This window comes from Loxodonta africana, chromosome 11 (genome assembly GCF_030014295.1).
Source record: "Loxodonta africana isolate mLoxAfr1 chromosome 11, mLoxAfr1.hap2, whole genome shotgun sequence".
Lineage (NCBI taxonomy): Eukaryota > Metazoa > Chordata > Mammalia > Proboscidea > Elephantidae > Loxodonta > Loxodonta africana.
The window spans coordinates 18,020,203-18,035,214 of record NC_087352.1 but is presented as its reverse complement, the minus strand read 5'-3'; the positions used below and the strand labels follow the sequence as shown (position 1 = coordinate 18,035,214).

General features: G+C 49.9%; 1 protein-coding gene across 1 annotated transcript; it reads left to right on the top strand.

The window, feature by feature from the left end:
- The first annotated feature begins 218 nt into the window (after nucleotides 1-218).
- Nucleotides 219-13,214, top strand: NAPSA (napsin A aspartic peptidase). Its single transcript, XM_064294061.1, has 9 exons — nucleotides 219-565; nucleotides 7,151-7,292; nucleotides 7,377-7,500; nucleotides 7,670-7,788; nucleotides 8,204-8,403; nucleotides 9,610-9,732; nucleotides 9,876-10,020; nucleotides 12,600-12,698; nucleotides 12,910-13,214. Exons 1-9 carry the CDS (start codon nucleotides 483-485, stop codon nucleotides 13,135-13,137), a joined length of 1,263 nt encoding a protein of 420 aa, XP_064150131.1. The 5' UTR covers nucleotides 219-482; the 3' UTR covers nucleotides 13,138-13,214.
- The last annotated feature ends 1,798 nt before the right edge of the window (nucleotides 13,215-15,012 follow it).

Genomic DNA, 15,012 nt, shown 5'->3' with positions numbered 1-15,012 from the left:
TCCACTTAATACTGAGTGTGTGTGTGTGTGGGGGGGCGGTGGCATCTAGTCTGACCCTCTCTCCCTTCTGCACAAATTCAAGACGCTCTACAAACACCCTGCCCATCCCTCGCACTTACCCAGAGACACACTTGTGGTTAATAAATTTCAGAAAAGTAAAGTGAAAGTAAGAACTAAAAGTAGAAGTAAAGAGCGGGAAGTGGGGGAGGGTTGGGGGAAGCTCAGCGGAAAAACCCCGCCAAAGTTGAGAAGGGCGCCTGAGGCACAGGATAATACTTGTGAGGACCCTACAAAAATACTCGACAAAACAAAAATACTCCAGACATCCCTCCCCAAATCTCATTCTCCTACCTCCATGTAACCTGCCGAAAGGTTACTCATCTTGGTCACTTCCAAGCCCGGAGGTGGGCGGTGAACAGGGAGGAGTCTGGGGAAAGAAAACGCGGCCCCAAGACGCCTGGTCCACTCCTGGGAACCCAGAGATGTCTCCGTCACCGCTGCTGCTGCTGCTGCTGCTGCCGCCGCCGCTCTTACTCATGGATCCCACCACAGCCACGCTGATCCGGTACTGGGGACTCCACCTGTGACCCTCTAACCTGGGACTCTCCACCTCTTGCCCTTCAAATCTGGGGGCTCCCAGATCTATGACTCCCAAACCTGGGACCCCAGGATCCATAAGTCCTCATTCTTGGGTCCCCAGATCCACAACCACCAAATGGGGTTGGTATCCCCAGGATCCCGCCCTGATATGCTTCCAAGGCCCCACCCTAAAAGTCCAACCTTGACCCAGGACCCCTCTCTGACCTCTCCGGACATGGTTTTGGGAGTCTCCTGGTGTTCCTATCCTGAGCTCTGATGACTGGAGGGAGGGAGGAGATGGCTTGCATGCAATTGAAAGGTTGTCTGTTCAAACTTGCTCAGTGCACTGTGGAAGAAAGGCCTGGCAACTGGCTTCCGTAAAGATCACAGCGTAGAAAACCCTATGGAGGAGCTCAGTTCTACTCTTTAACACATGGGGCACCCATGAGTTGGAATCAACTCCACAGCGATAGGTTTTGTTATTTCTAACCTACAGGGGTTGTTAAGATTCAGAGTTTTGAGTTTCTGATTAAGTGGGCTGGGAACCCCTGGGTGGTGCATATGGTTAGCACTTAGCTGCTAACCAAAAGGCTAGCAGCTTGAGACCACCCAGAGGTGCCTTTCAAGAAAGGACTGGCAATCTACTTCCGAAAATCGGCCATTGAAAACCCTATGGAACTCAGTTCTGCTGACACACATGGGGTCGCCATGAGTTGGAGTCTGCTCAATGGCAAGGGGGGGAGGGGGTCTCCAGACATGTGACCCCTGGTATCTTGGAGACTCAAATCTGTGGCAATCCAAGGAGACACCTCCCACACCCCCAGATTCACATCCTCCAGACTGTCTAGGTTTCAAAAAGTCCAATTGTAGGGGCCCCAAGGACTTTCCTCTGGTTGCCTTTGGCACCTTCTCCACCCTGATCTCCTGTAACTCTTGATGGGGGAGGGGCCACTCTTCCAGGAAGTGCTTTCCCCACTTCACATTCTTGCGCCTCTTAAGACTGTGTGGGGGGCAGGGGCAGGGCAGAGGTGTGAGCGAGGGGGCAGGGCTCCAAGAAGTGACCACCCATAAACCTGTTGCTGTCCAGTCGATTCCAACTCATGACAACCCTATAAGACAGAGTAGAACCGCCTCATAGGGTTTCCAAGTCTGTAATATTTACAGAAGCAGACTGCCATATCTTTCTTCTGTGGAACAGCTGGTGGGTTTGCAACACCAACCTTTCAGTTAGCAGCTGAGCTCTTAATCATAGTGCCACCAGGGATCCTCAGAAGTGACTACCCAAAAACCATTGCCGTCAAGTTGATTCTGACTCATAGTGAAGCGACTACAGGCAGGTACAAAAATATTACTGCACAGGTGTGTTGTTAACCTGCTATTTGAACCTAAGATATCGTGGACAGCTTCCACATCAATGGAAAGAACATTGATTCTCAGAATGCTGTCCTGGAACCAGGGCATCATCATGACCTGGAACCTCATTAGAAATGCAAATTCTCAGGCCCCATCCAGGACTTAGCTTTACCATTTCCCATCAAGTTGATTCTGACTCATGGAGATCTCACAAAGTTAGAGTAGAGCTCTACAGAGTTTTCAGTGGCTGATTTTTGGAAGTAGACACCTCTGGGTGCACTTGAGCCTCCATGTTTTCAGTTAGCAGCTGAGTGTTGTTTGAGCCACTCAGGGACTCCCATCCGGGCCTACTTAATTAGAAGCTCAAGAAATATGAATTTTAACAAGTCCTTTAAATCAGGGGTTGGCAAATTACAGCTCGAGGGCCAAATCCAGTCTGTCACCTTGGGGGTGTGTGTGTGTTTTATGGTAAGAGTATATTTGGTCCCTGGAATGGCACCAATGGTTTGTGCTCAACTATTAACCTAAAGGTTGGCAGTTGGAACCCACCCTGCAGTGCTGTGGAAGAAAGTCCTGGCATTCTGCTTCCATGAACATTGTTGTTGTTAGGTGCTGTTGAGTCGATTTCAACTCATGGAGACCCCATGTGACAGAACAGAACCGCCCCATAGGGTTTTCTAGCTGTGAACTTTACAGGAGCAGATCACCAGGTCTTTCTCCCTTGGAGTCACAGGGTGGGCTCGAACTGCCAACCATTCAGTTAGCAGCCGAGAGCTTAACCATTGCAACACCAGGCCTCCATCTCTGTAAAAATTACAGGCAAGAAAACCCCACAGGACTGTTCTATTCTGTCAAGCGGGATTACCATGAGTTGGAATTGACTTGACAGCAGTTGGTTTAGGTTTAGTTATATAAAGGATAAAACATTTGCCATTTCAACATTTTTTATATGTATAAATCAATGGTATTAATTATGCTGATTATATTGTGCCACCATCGCCCCTATCCATTTCCAAATTTCCCCACCACCCCTAACAGAAGCTCAGTGCCACCTAAGCAATGACTCCCCCTTCCCTCTCCCTCCTGGCCCTGCTAGCCACTAATGAGCTTTGGTCTCTATATATATGCCTATTGTAGTTATTTCTGCCACCTGTTTCTGCAAATAGTTTAATGGAACACAAGCAAGCTCATTCATTTGCATATTGTCTATGGCTGTTTTGGGGCTATAATGGCAGAGTTGAGTGGTTGCAACAGAGACCCTACGGCTCCCAAAGCCTTTACAAAAAACTTGGCCCATCATCCCTGTTCTAGATAATTCTGCTTCGTGCTGAAGTTTGGGAGCCACTGACATAGAGATCTACTTCACCCTTTTTAGTGGCTGAATGGGATTTAGTTGTTATGCCTGTTCTGTAACAGAGCCAAAAGTCCCCCACTGTTGCACGTTTGGGTGGCCTCCAGGTTTCCTAATCAGACATCCTCATTTATGTACTTGTCCAGTGATCACCTGTAGGTGAAATGCCCAGGACTTGAATTGCTGAGTTAAAAGATGTGTACAATTCCCATGCCTTTGATACATATTGCCAAATCATCCTCTGGAAACTTTGTATCATTCTGTACCCTCTAGCCAGCAGGGGGTATTCCTAGTTCTCTGCTAATCTGCAGGGTGTAAAAAGACTTCTCATTCTTGTTGTTTGTATTTCTTTGATGTCTATTGGGGTTTAAACATCTTTCCAGGTGTTTAGAAGCTATCTGTACTTCTTTTGCAAATTACCTGTTTATATCCTTCATCCATTTTCCTCCTGGATGTTAAGAACTGTGGATTTAGCTATGTGGTTGCTTGGGGAAGACGCAAGACTCCCAGATCAAAGACAAAGGGCAGTTTATTGTTGTTGTTGCTCTTAGGTGCTAGAGTCGATTTTGAATCATAGCATCCCCATTTGAGAAAGAACTGCCACATAGGGTTTTCTAGGCTGTACTCTTCAGGGGAGCTGATCACAAGGTCTTCCTTCGCTGGAGCTGCTGGGTGGGTTTGAACTGCCAACCTTTCAGTTAGCAGCTGAGTGTTTAACTGTTGTGCCACCAGGGCTCTATGGTAGTTCATTACTCATAGCAATAGTAGTAGCCAGAGTATCAGCATTTGTGGCAGTTTTCTGCATCCTGGTTCCCACAGGGTAATATGAAGAGGGCCAGGTGACAACTGCATACGCATTGAGGTGTGTTACAGGAGAGGAACCGGGAGCTTAGGGAGCCTGAATCTTTTATAACGGATAGTAAACCTGCCTGCCTTTTGCTCCAGAGGGAGACACTATCACCATCTCCAGGGCTGTTTAATATTAAGCAAACATCCCTGAAAAGCCAGTCTGGACAAAGGTAGTCAGTGCCCTTACTCACAAGACATGTAGAAACACTAGAGACCCATGGAGAATTATCTCTCAGGCCTGGGTTACCTTATTCTTATTTATTTGTAGAAGCTCTTTGCATATTAAGAATATTAACTCTTTGACATACAACTTGTAAACATTTTTCCCAGATTTTTCTATTAATTTTATTGTGTATGTGTTTGCGTAGGGGAGATACAGAGGTTTAAAATTTGAAAGTCACATTCATCAATGTTTTCATCTATGATTTCTGATCTTGGTATTATGGGTAGAAAAGCCCTCCTCTTCTCAAAATTTTTTACTATGTTCTAGTGCTCTTACAATTGTATATTTCACATTAAGTCTCTGATCTATTTGGAAATTATTTTAGTGTAAACAACGAAATTGAGATTTGGGTGCTGTCTTAGTTATCTAGTGCTGCTGTAACTCTGCTCCCTTGCATTTGGGTGGTCCCATTCTCCTAGTCCATCTTCTGCCCCTAGGGTATGGCACCCCACTGTCTCACTATTGGGCAGCAGATCTGGCTCCATCCCACTGGCACTCGTGAAAGGCAGCCCCACACTCCAGAACTGAGTTGGTGAAAATCTGACTCTGAAATTTAGGAAGCTGTGGCCTCACGCTTTGAAACCCCAGAGGCCACGGCTCCACCCTTTGAGACCCCCACAGGTCCTAGGTTTACCTTTTGAGACTGAAGCAGCTGTTTCCTGTGTGTCTTGTCTCTTTAGCTTCTGGTTCCTAGTTCCTTGGCCTCTTGGGCCCTTGGGCCCTTGGGCCAGCACAGTGTCTGCCCTGCTTGGGCAAGTGTTCCAAAGATCTTTACCTCTACCGACATGTGCCTGGAGGCACTACGCTCCACCAGTAAACCTCGGCTGGAAGGCACTCAGCTCTCTTGCTCCATGTCGGCAAGCCTAGCTCCACGGATAAGTGCGCAGAAGCACCCCACTCTGCCAGGAAGCCTCCTGTGCAAAGGCACTCAACTCTCACTCTGTGGGAGGGTCCTGTGCTGTCTTGTGCTGGGCTCCTGGTTCTGCCGCCGCTTCTCACCATCTGTGCTGTCTCCAGTGTTGCAGCTTTCCTCGCTTCCTTCTGAGCCCTCAGAGCAATTGCTTTGGACATCCATAATTCCACCAACAGTCTCTTCAAGGCAACCTAGGCTCTTCACGATTAGGCACCTTAAAACTCTTTCAGCATCTTCCCATTCATGGTTTCAAAACCGCTTCCACATTTTAGGTATCTGTTAGAGCAGCACCCAACTCCCGGTACCAAATTCTTAGTTATCTAGTGCTGCTATAACAGAAGTACCACAAGTAGACGGCTTTAATAAACAAATTTATTCTCCCACAGTCTAGGAGGCTAGAACTCCGAATTCAGGGTGCCAGCTCCAGGGGAAGGCTTTCTTTCTCTTTTGGCTTTGGGCGAGTTCCTTGTCATCAATCTTCCCCTGGTCTAGGAGCTTCTCAGTGCAGGGACCAGGGGTCCAAAGGACACCCTTGCTCCTGGATCTTCTTTCTTGGTGGTAGAGGGTCCCTCTCCTCTGCTCACTTCTGTCTAACTCAAAGAGATTGACTCAAGATACAATCTAATCCTGTAGATTGAGTCCTGCCTCATTAACATAACTGCTTCTAATCCTGCCTCATTAACATCATAGAAGTTAGGATTTATAACACACAGGATAATCACATCAGATCACAAAATGAAAGACAACCACACAATACTGGGAATCATGGCCTAACCAAGTTGGCACATATTTTTGGAGGATACAATTCAATCCATAACAGATGCTTTTAATTTTTTCCCCCAATAGTAGGGACGGTTGTCTCAACATCATGAATTAAAGCATGCACAGGTTCATCATCCTAGAATTTTTGTAATTTTAAGGTCTTCAGAATGTCTACTGAGGTCCCTGCATGGCACAAACACTTTATGCTCTACTAGTAATCTAAAGATTGGCAGTTCAAACCCACCAGAGGTGCCATGGAAGAAAAGGCCTGGTGATCTACTTCCATAAAGATTAGAGCCCAAAAAACCCTATGGAGCTATTCTAATCTGCAACACATGGGGCTGCCATGAGTCAGAATCAGCTTGATGGCAACAGGTTTGGTTTTTGGAATGTACTGCATCGGATAAATCTGCTGCAAAGACCTTTTGAAAGTGTTAAAAAGCAAAGATGTCACTTTGAGGACTAAGGTGTGCCTCCCCAAGCCAGAGTGTTTTCAATTGCCTCATATGCATGTGAAAGCTGAGCAAGGAATAAGGTAGACCAAAGAAGAATTAACACCTTTGAATTATGATGTTGGTGAAGAATATTGAATATACCATGGGCTTCCAGAAGAACGAACAAATCTGTCTTGGAAGAAGTACAGCCAGAATGCTCCTTAAAGTGACAATGGTGAGACTTTGTCTCATGTCCTTTGGACATGTTATCAGAAGGGACCAGTCCCTGGAGAAGGACATCATGCTCGGTAAGGTAGAGGGTCAGAGAAAAGAGGAAGACCCTCAATGAGATGGATTGATGCAGTGGCCCGCATCAATGGGCTCAAACATAGCAACGATTGTGAGGATGGAGCAGGACCTAGCACTGTTTCGTACTGTTGCACATGTGGTCGCTATGAGTTAGAACCAACTCCATAGCATCTAACAACACCAAATTATTATAAGGTTTTGGAGATGATCTGTTGGAGTGTTTTGGTCTTGTAGAGTCTGGAGTTTTCTGGAAGGTTGTTATTATAGGGGTTCTGATCATGACTGAAATTGTAGGGCCTTGGAGAAGTCTGATTTGTCATTATATCCCATCTGGGATAGTTTCACTCCCTAACTGTCATTACCCTCCTCCCCCACAGGATCCCTCTTCACCGAGTCCACCCTGATCCCAGAACCCTGAACTCACCGAGGGCATGGAGGAAGGCAGCAGAACACATGAGTTTGGTGGCCTCCTCTCCTGGGGACAAGTCTACTTTTGTGCCTCTTTCTAACTACATGAATGTGAGTCACAGCCCCACACAGCTCCACACCCTGGTGCCCTCAAACCAAGGTCTTCACTCACCCTCTCTCTTCTACTGCCATCAGGTCCAGTATTTTGGGGAAATTGGGCTGGGAACGCCCCCACAAAACTTCTCTGTCGTCTTCGACACTGGCTCCTCCAACCTCTGGGTCCCGTCCAAAAGATGCCACTTCTTAAGTCTGCCCTGCTGTGAGCTTTCATGGGGGAGGATAAGGCAGGATGGGGGTGGAGGGAGGAAGTAGGGAATGTGCCTCAGCTTCCCAAAGGTTTCTGAGTCACTGTCTCCTATGAGATACCCTCACAGGGCATTGGGGAGATTCCCCTCCCCCAGTGACATGTCCCTGACCTTCTGACCTAGGGGTCCACCACCGCTTCAACCCCAATGCTTCCAGCTCCTTCCAGCCCAATGGGACCAAGTTTGCTATTCAATATGGAACCGGGCGGCTTACTGGCATCCTGAGTGAGGACAAGCTGACTGTACGTGACCATAGATCCCAAGAAGGCTTGAGCCTGGGAAAGCCCCAATGTCTGCCACCATGTGGTCTAGGAGGGGGGTTGAGGAGGCAGACCCTACTGGTGAAGGGGAAGGGCTTCTCAGAGAGGCAGGGCTTCCTGGGTGAAGAGACAGGACTTGTCAAGTGGAGAGGCAGCACTTCCTAGTCCAGGGGCAGGACTTGTCAAGTGGATAGGCAGGGCTTTGTGAGTGAAGGGGTTGGGGGTTACTGGGTACAGGGATGGGGCTTCCCAAGTGGGGAGGCAAAGCTTCTCAGGCAATTGGGACTTTTTCCCGGATGCCCCCAGATGTGGGATTCATGCCTTGGTTTGTGGGATCTTAGGATAAGTGGGTAATGTCACCCCAGAATTAACTGGCCCCATCTGAATCTACCCCTAGATTGGAGGAATCGAGGGCACATCAGTGGTTTTTGGGGAGGCCCTGTGGGAGCCTAGCCTGGTCTTTACTTTTGCCCCCTTCGATGGGATATTGGGCCTTGGTTTTCCTATTTTGGCCGTGGATGGAGTTCGGCCCCCGCTGGATATACTTGTGGAGCAAGGACTGGTGGACAAGCCTGTCTTCTCCTTCTACCTCAACAGGTATTGGGGGAGGGATCTACCCTCCTATGAGTGCTACCCCCAAGAAGAAAGTTCTGCCCTCTTTCTGAAAGTCCTTTACCCAATAAAGTGCTACCCTCCATTAGTCAACGACCCAACATGGGAAGTTCCACTCCCCATTCAGGAAAGTACCTACCCAATACAGGAAGTCCCACCCCCCACCTAGGAAGGCACTGACTAATACAGGAGGTCCCACTCTCCATTCAGGAAGGCACTGACATATAAGGAGTCTCATTCTCCACCCAGGAAGTCACTGACCCAATATAGGAAGTTCCACCCACTCTCCATTCAGGAGATCATCTACCCAACACAGGAAGTCCTATCCTCCATTCAGGAAGTCACCAAGTCAATTTAAGAAACACCTGACTCCCACTCAGAAGTCCCACCCACTAAGAGACAGTTTAAGATAAACTCAAGAACTTCACTACCAGCTCAAAATGTTTCATATTTCACACTGAAATCCAAAAAATTTCTATCCAACCACATACAATTTCGGAACCCTCTCTTTACCATTAAAAGGAAGAAAAAAAAATCCATTTGCGAACACCCAGTAGAAGTCAAGTTGCCAATTTTAATCCAGGAAGTCCCATCTACTTCTTATGAAGGTCAACTTTGTGTTCAAAAATCACTGTCAGAAAATTCTACACCTACTCAGTTACCCTGGCCTCCCACTCAGGAAGCCCCCCAACCCCGCCACCTCTTAGTAGATCCTTAGGAGATCCTGCTCTACTTTTTTAAGTCTATCCTACATCTTCCAGTAAGTCTCCACCCCCTCTTCCCATCACTCACAAGTAATCCAGGAAGTCTCATCCCTCTCAAGATACCAAGATATGTAGTTCGGAAAGCCTTGTCCCCACACAAGTCACCTCTCAGGGCCAATTCAGAAGCCCCATGACCCAATTGATTGCCATGACATTCAGCTCAGGAAAATTCTCCCCTAAAGTTCCATACCATCCCCATTTCAGAAAGCCCCCAACACCCTAAAGCCCATCCTCCACCATGAAAATCCCCATTCCCCTCACTTTTTGCCCACCTTGCTTCCTATCCCAATAGCTAGGCCCTGCCTGCATCAAACTACCCCTCCTAGATCCCAGAAACCACCTTCACTAGCAGGAAGTCCCATCCCTGGTCACTCCTGGGGCTGGCTGGGGGAATGCCAGTGGTGCTGACAGAGCTCTGCCTTTGCAGGGACCCTGAAGCACCTGATGGAGGAGAGCTGGTCCTGGGGGGCTCAGACCCGGCACACTATATCCCACCCCTCAACTTCATGCCAGTCACTATCCCAGCCTACTGGCAGATCCACATGGAGCGGTGAGGGACCAGGACTCCTGAGTCTGAGGGAAGAGGGGGCTGAAGGATGGGACTCTGGGCCTGAGGGAGAAGTGGGGTGGGAGCCTGGACTCCAGGGCCTGAGGGAGGAGGGGCCTCCAATGACTGCCCGTTCTCTGTCACAGTGTGAAGGTGGGCACAGGGCTGAATCTCTGTGCCCAGGGCTGTGCTGCCATCCTGGACACAGGCACATCCCTCATCACAGGACCCGCTGAGGAGATACAAGCGCTTAACTCAGCCATTGGAGGTGTTGCCCTCCTGACTGGACAGGTGAGGACTTTGTCTCTGGTGGGCGTGGGTTAGGGAGGCTGGTAGGGGTTTGATGGAAGGCCCCACTACCTAGCAAAATTCCACTACTGAGGGGGTAACATGAGGCAGAATGGTAGGGCCCTAAAGTGGAAAGCAGGTGGTTAGGAGGTATCCTAGATCTGAAGGGACGGGACCTGCAAGTGACACCACCGCCCAAGTGTCTGCCCTGAGTGACTCAATGGATAGAGGAATAAGAGGAAGATGTTGGGTGGATGGAGGGGGAGGGGGGATGAAGCAAGTTTATTCAGGATGGGATGTGACTAGAGACTTAGGGGGCCTGGGGGTGTCTGGAGGAGGTGTAGAAGAAGCTCAGAGCCATATTTAGAGGCCCCCAGCCCTTAGATGGAGTCCCTGGGTGGTACAAAGGGCTAATGCACTCAGCTGCTAACTGAAAGGCCAGAGGTTCAAGTCCACCCAGAGGCACTGCAGAATGGCCTGGTGATATGCTTCTAAAACATCAGCCATTGAAAACCCCATGGAGCACAGTTCTGCTCTGATACACACGGGGTTGCTATGAGTCGGAGTCGACTTAATGGCAACTGGTTGGCCCTTAGAGAGTAATGACAGCCACGGAGGTGGGGGAGCCCTTCCAGGGAGAGAGAAAAGGCCCCAGGAGCAAGCCCTTGGGAATATCTACGTGGAGCAGAAGAGGAGTCAGGGCAAGGGCAGCCAGGGGCGCAGGGGGAGAGGCTAGAGAGTGGGGTTCCCTCCATGAAAAGAGTGTTTCAAGAAGCACGGAGGGGGTCAAGATTAAAATAAAGGATGTAAGATAAAGCTGGCACTGTGGTGCCCGGGAGGGGCGGGGCCTTTCCAGGTACCAATTTTCAGTGGCACAGTGATAGAATTCTTGCCTTCCACGCGGGAGTCAGAATCGATGGCAACAGGATGCTGGAGTCTGGGGTTCCATTTCCATCCCATGCATCTCATGTGCAGCACCACCTCTCTGTCAGGGGAGGCTTGTGTATTGTTCTGATGTTGAACAGGTTTCAGTGGAGCTTCCAGACTAAAGATAGACTATGAAGAAAAGCCTGGCAATCTACTTCTGAAAATCAGCCAGTGAAAACCCTATGGGTCACGATAGTCTTATCTACAACAGATCACGGGGATGGTGAAGGAGTGGGCAGCATTTCATCCTGTTGTGCACGGGGTCGCCGTTAGTTAGGGGCCAGCTCAACAGCTAATAACAGGACTGTGCTCTGTGGGGGCTTCCTGAGACCAGGAGGCCCTAAAAAATGCCTAGAGTCTAGGCTTGTAATGAGTGAAGGGAGCCAGGTAGATCCTTAGTGGTTATGGATGTGGGTTGCATGGATTGGGATTCAAGCTCTGCCATTTACCAGATGTATGGTCTTGAGCAAGTCACTTAACCTTCTTTGACTCAATGTCCTCGTCTCTAAATTGGGGCCACTAGTATTCACTTGGAGCCCTGGTGATGCAGTGGTTAAGAGCTGTGGCTGCTAACCAAAAGGCTGGCAGTTTGAATCCCCCAGCTGCTCCTTGGAAACCCTATGGAGCAGTTCTACTCTGTCCTATAGGGTCCCTATGAGTCAGAACTGACTCAAAGGCAACAGGTTTTTTTTTAAATATTCACTTCCTACATATATTGTGAGGATTGAATCAATTAATCCATGTCAGGTGATAGAACAATGCCTCCATGCCTGCCTGTGATGCTTTTATGATCTTTCAAGGGAGTTACGCCCTCTAATTCAACATAGTTCCTACCATTTCTTGTCTTTTCAAAAGGTAATTACTATTGGCTTTAAGGGAGATAAATTTCTTGGTAGTTGTTAATCATAGCCTAATATTGTATTGTTAGGCACTTTGGAGTGGTGGGAATTGAGTGAAATCGGGAGTTCATGGCCCATCTATCTAATATGGGCCGCTCTCAGCTACTCAGTTTTAGCCAAATATTGCCTGCCATGTGGGATAAGTCAGATCTTCTGATTTGTTAGAGAAACCCAAAACAGTATTTGAAAGCTCCTGATTTGTAAATAAAAATAATAGCACTTACTATGTATCAGGCATTTTTCCAAGATAACTCATTTGTTTCTCACAAAATCCCTATAAGGTGATTACAGTTATCACCTGCATTTTCAGAAAAGGAACTGAGGCACGGAGAAGTTAAGTAACTTGCCTAAGGTTGCACAGCAGGCAAGTGGGAGAACCAAAATTTGAACACAGGGCAGACTCCACAGGATATAGCCTGAATCACCATGGTGTACAACTGGTAACTTGTTTAAAAAAACAAAAAACTTTAGATACTATGTATCATAAATGAAATATACTTGTGGACCCAATGTTTTAGATCTACATTTAGATGAGAGGAAAAGAGGGTTTGGTCAAGTGAAGCCTGGAGCAAGTGGCAAAAATTATATACGGGTGAGAGATGGGCTGGTAAGAGGTGAGGCAGCGGCAGGGCCTGACCACCCAAGGCCCTGAATTCCCAGCTACACGGCATGGACTTACCCCAGGGCACTGGGGAGCCACAGCAGGTGTTTGTGCTGAGCAGGAATCCCCCATCTTCACTTGTTCTTATTTTCCAGTACCTCATCGATTGCTCGAAAATCCCAACGCTCCCCCCAGTCTCCCTCCTCCTTGGGGGTGTCTGGTTTAACCTCACTGCCCAAGACTACGTCGTTCAGGTAGGTTAACGTCACAGTGACGTCAGAGGGATGTTAATACAATTGGGTTTGAGAGGGTGATGCCGGGTCTGAGACATTACTAGGACAAGGTGAAGACCACAGGCAGACTTCTTGACCCCGGGGTAGTTGACAGGGCGAAGCTTTGGCTTCCAGGGACGAGGCAGGGCTCGGTGGGCGTGACACTCATTGGCCCCACCTTGTCCCCTTGCAGATTGCTCGGTTTGGTGTCCGCCTCTGCCTGTCTGGCTTCCAGGCTCTGGACGTGCCTCCGCCCATGGGGCCCTTCTGGATCTTGGGCGACGTCTTCTTGGGGAGCCACGTGGCCGTCTTCGACCGCGGGGAGAACGAAGGCAGCGCCCGAGTAGGGCTTGCCCGCGCTCGTCCTCGCGGGGCGGGGCGGCGAGGGGGCAGGCCCGCGCAGGCGCAGTTCTCCGGGTGACGCCCCGTTTAGGCGCATGCGTGCCCGGGTAGTAGCGCAAAGGCACGCAATCCAGTAAAAATCCTCTATTTCCATTGCACCTACCTTGGCCGCTATTTTTTTTTTTTAGGATTAGCTTCCTGGAGAGAAAAGTTATTGTAGGGACCTCCGGAGTGGAATAAGAGAAGGAGGGGAAGGAAGGGTATCACCCCTTTTCCCCAAGGGTCACACTGGTGAGGGGGTCTTGTACTACGAATCCCATGAAGCCTCTCGCCTACATTGCCTGTGTGTTAAAGGCGCCGGGCGCCGCAGAGCATCATGGAAGTTGTGGTCCAAGCCGTATTCACGTTTTGCCGGGGGCGGGAGCAGCCACAACATTCGTAGGAGGCGACAGGTCGCGACGGCAGCGACAGGTGGTATGGGGGGGTGGCTGAAATCTGTAAAGCGTTTCCCAACTCTCGTTCTAAGGTGAGGGAATACTATTTCCGTAGACTTCATCTCCTTGTTCCTCTTCTCTCCCCTGGGGACCCCAGGGTTCCTAGGTCCGCCATCAAGGCTGGGCTTGAAGCCCCCGGGTTGGGGGGAGCGGTGCTGCCCCTCCTCCGGCGGTGATGTCACTCCCCGCGGCCCCCCCCCCCCCGGCAGCTTCTCGCTGCCCAGAGCTGCCGGGGCTGGGTCACCCCTCCCCCCATTGCCAGCCCCGGATCCCCCATCCCCATCTCGCCACGACTTGGGGTGAGTACGGGGGAGGGGCGAAGGCTCAAGGACTGGGGGCGGTGAGAGCCCAAATCCCAGTTTCAGAGGCGGGGGACTCGGGAGACGGGGACCCAAAGATTACAGCGGAGAGATCCCCCCAATTCCTAGCTTTGGGGGTCAAGGTAATTGGAGGGTCTCGGGAAACCAAGGACCGTAGGCAGGGAGTCCCCCATATTTTCAGTTTTTAGTGTCCGGGAGGCCCCCTTTCCTGGATTTGAAACTAATGGGAATGGGGGCGGAGAAAAGAGGAAGGGGGTCTTAGAAATTCCAGTGCCTTGGGAAATGGGGCAGGGAACGTTGGGAGGGAGCGCCAAGGATAACGGAGGTGGGAGTTTGGAGCTCTCGGGAATTTTGTGCCTCGAGGGCCTGGAAAAAGATAGATTGGGAAGGGGTGGGGGAAGGTTCTGGAGAAAGGGACAGAAACTGGCCTCCCCTTCCTGGTGTCCATTGCTGAAAATCGAGTCCACTTTCCCTGGGCTGACAGGGCTGGGTGTCCCGTGAAGCCTCCTCCTCTCTAATGGATGGGTGGAGAGTCCAGGCTCCCAAATTCCCCTCATACCCTGGTGAGATCTGGGGCGGGCCATGAGGATGTGGCGGAATCCAAATTCCCTGGGGCTCGATGGGGTCTGGGACATCCTCTTTAACACTGGGCCCTCCCCTGCTATCGTCCCTAATTCCGTGTCCCTTCCCTTATTCTCTCCATTCCAGCCCCCTCCAGCCCCCCACCTTCTCCCACACTTTCTGACCTCTGTGAAAACGCTTGAGCCCTTGCTTGTCTGCTGTCATAAGCAGAAAAGTGGAATGGAGAGGAGGGGAGCGGAGAGATTTAAGGGAGGATGGCAGATTTAGGTACTTACCCTAGCCCTTTATACTTATACCCAAGCCCCTGGTGCCTACCCAGCCCCTACGCCAGCCTCTGCCCCCACTTCCAATCTGCCCAGGAGCCTCACTCAATCTGGGCCCCAGTCCCTCACCTCAGCACTCACTGCTCCTGCCTGGGGGTACATCCAGAACTCGGGACAGAGAGGAGTAGGAAGCTCCGATGTCTTTTTCTCTGCCCTCCTGGATCCCATCAGAGATTTGAGGGATGCCTGAGGGTCCTGGATACTGGATCAGGGGGTGGTGGGGGAGCCCAGGGTC